This window comes from Mesitornis unicolor, unplaced genomic scaffold, assembly GCF_000695765.1.
Source record: "Mesitornis unicolor isolate BGI_N332 unplaced genomic scaffold, ASM69576v1 scaffold33382, whole genome shotgun sequence".
In the NCBI taxonomy this organism is placed as follows: Eukaryota; Metazoa; Chordata; class Aves; order Mesitornithiformes; family Mesitornithidae; genus Mesitornis; species Mesitornis unicolor.
This window is the reverse complement of record NW_010167686.1, coordinates 40,014-40,924: the sequence shown is the minus strand read 5'-3', so window position 1 is coordinate 40,924 and position 911 is coordinate 40,014. Positions and strand designations below refer to the sequence as shown.

At 63.8% G+C, this 911-nt stretch overlaps 1 protein-coding gene across 1 annotated transcript in view; it reads left to right on the top strand.

Annotated features, from left to right (window-relative positions):
* The first annotated feature begins 122 nt into the window (after positions 1-122).
* LOC104536226 (villin-1-like) overlaps positions 123-911 on the top strand; it is a 5,361-nt gene continuing 4,572 nt past the window's right edge. Inside the window, 4 exon segments of the mRNA XM_010178785.1 lie at positions 123-254; positions 383-413; positions 416-566; positions 836-907. Coding sequence (XP_010177087.1) covers positions 123-254; positions 383-413; positions 416-566; positions 836-907 — 386 coding nt within the window.

Genomic DNA, 911 nt, shown 5'->3' with positions numbered 1-911 from the left:
GTGGTGGGCTTTGGGAGGTAATATATCCCCTTTGTGTCCTCATTGCCTGGGTTTGGGGACCTCAGTGCAGCACCCAGGGTGAAACCCGGGTGCCAGTTTTGGGGCTAGGGGCAGTGGGGTGCATGGGGCTGGGGTGGAAAGGGTGTCTGCCAGGGCTGATGTCTCACTTCCTTCTGCAGAACATGGAGATGGTGCCGGTGCCCACCAAAAGCTACGGCAACTTCTACGAGGGCGATTGCTACGTCCTGCTGTCGGTAGGGCAGCCTGGGGTCCCGCAGGGGGCTGGGGTTGGGATCTGCCCCCAGGGAGGCTGGGGTGCAGGGAGGGGTGTCCCTGGCCTGTGGACACAGGGACACTCCTAGCGGGGACCGGTGTCCTGCAGACACGCAAGAGTGGGAGCGGGTTCAGGGCGGGCGCGGCGGGGGGCGGGGCCAGGACGAGGAGGGGGCCGCCGCCATCTACACGGCCCAGATGGATGACTACCTGGGCGGGGTGGCCGTGCAGCATCGCGAGGCCCAGGGCCATGAGAGCGAGACCTTCCGTGCCTACTTCAAGCAGGGAATCATGTACGTCGGTCACCCCAGGACCCGCTCCCACAGCGGGTGACGGTGGGGAGGTGTCTTCTGAGTGTTCTCCTGTGGGGACACCATCTCCAGGGGATATGGAGACAGCCCTGTCTCAGTGGGGTGGGGGAGGTGGGAGGAGGATCTGGAGCTGGTCCATCCATCACCTACATGGGGGATGGGGGGGTCCCTGAACACTTCCCTGAGCACAGAGGAGGAAGGGGGACAATGCTGGAGCAGGAAGCCAGGGCTCACACCATGTCTGTTTGCAGCTATAAGAAGGGTGGGGTGGCCTCGGGCATGAACCATGTGGAGACGAACACCTACAATGTCCAGCGCCTGCTGCCT